Below are 449 nucleotides of genomic sequence, written 5' to 3' on the forward strand. Positions count from 1 at the left end.
TCAGGTTGCTGCGGGAGTTGAATCCGCGGTGGCAGATGACGCAGCGCATGCGTCCCGTCGTGCTGGCCCCCGTCTCCACTGCGTGGAAGTCCTCTGGGGACAATAGGGGACAGTCAGGTGCTGTCCCCCAGCATGGCAGCTAACCCCAAATCCCAAGGCACTAAATAACCCCCCTGTGCCCCATCGCTGCCTCCCTGCCCACTGAGGATGCCCATGAGCCAAGACACCCATGAGCAGAGACCCCCATCCCAGTTGGGGTGGGATCACAGGATGGTACTTAGGGCTTTGGGATAGGGCTCACCCATCAGGTGAGGGGGAACACTCAAGCCAATCTGTCTCCCCTGTACACAGGCACAAAAAGCAGCTTTCCCCTCCCTGGGCTGCAAGCAGAGCTGGACGAGGTGACTGCAGGAGCCCCCAGCCCGCAGCCAAGCTGCCCTGGCTCTGCA

The 449-nt window shown here is 61.7% G+C and overlaps 1 protein-coding gene across 1 annotated transcript in view; it reads right to left on the minus strand.

Annotated features, from left to right (window-relative positions):
- Window positions 1-6: 6 nt before the first annotated feature.
- Window positions 7-449, minus strand: part of LOC104528734 (PR domain zinc finger protein 12-like) — a gene marked incomplete at both ends in the record, with an annotated part of 6730 nt that continues 6287 nt past the window's right edge. The window contains one exon of the mRNA XM_010172827.1: window positions 7-93. Within this exon, the coding sequence (XP_010171129.1) occupies window positions 7-93 (87 nt within the window). The remainder of the gene's footprint in view (window positions 94-449) is intronic.

This window comes from Antrostomus carolinensis, unplaced genomic scaffold, assembly GCF_000700745.2.
Source record: "Antrostomus carolinensis isolate BGI_N321 unplaced genomic scaffold, ASM70074v2 scaffold35747, whole genome shotgun sequence".
Classification (NCBI taxonomy): Eukaryota; Metazoa; Chordata; class Aves; order Caprimulgiformes; family Caprimulgidae; genus Antrostomus; species Antrostomus carolinensis.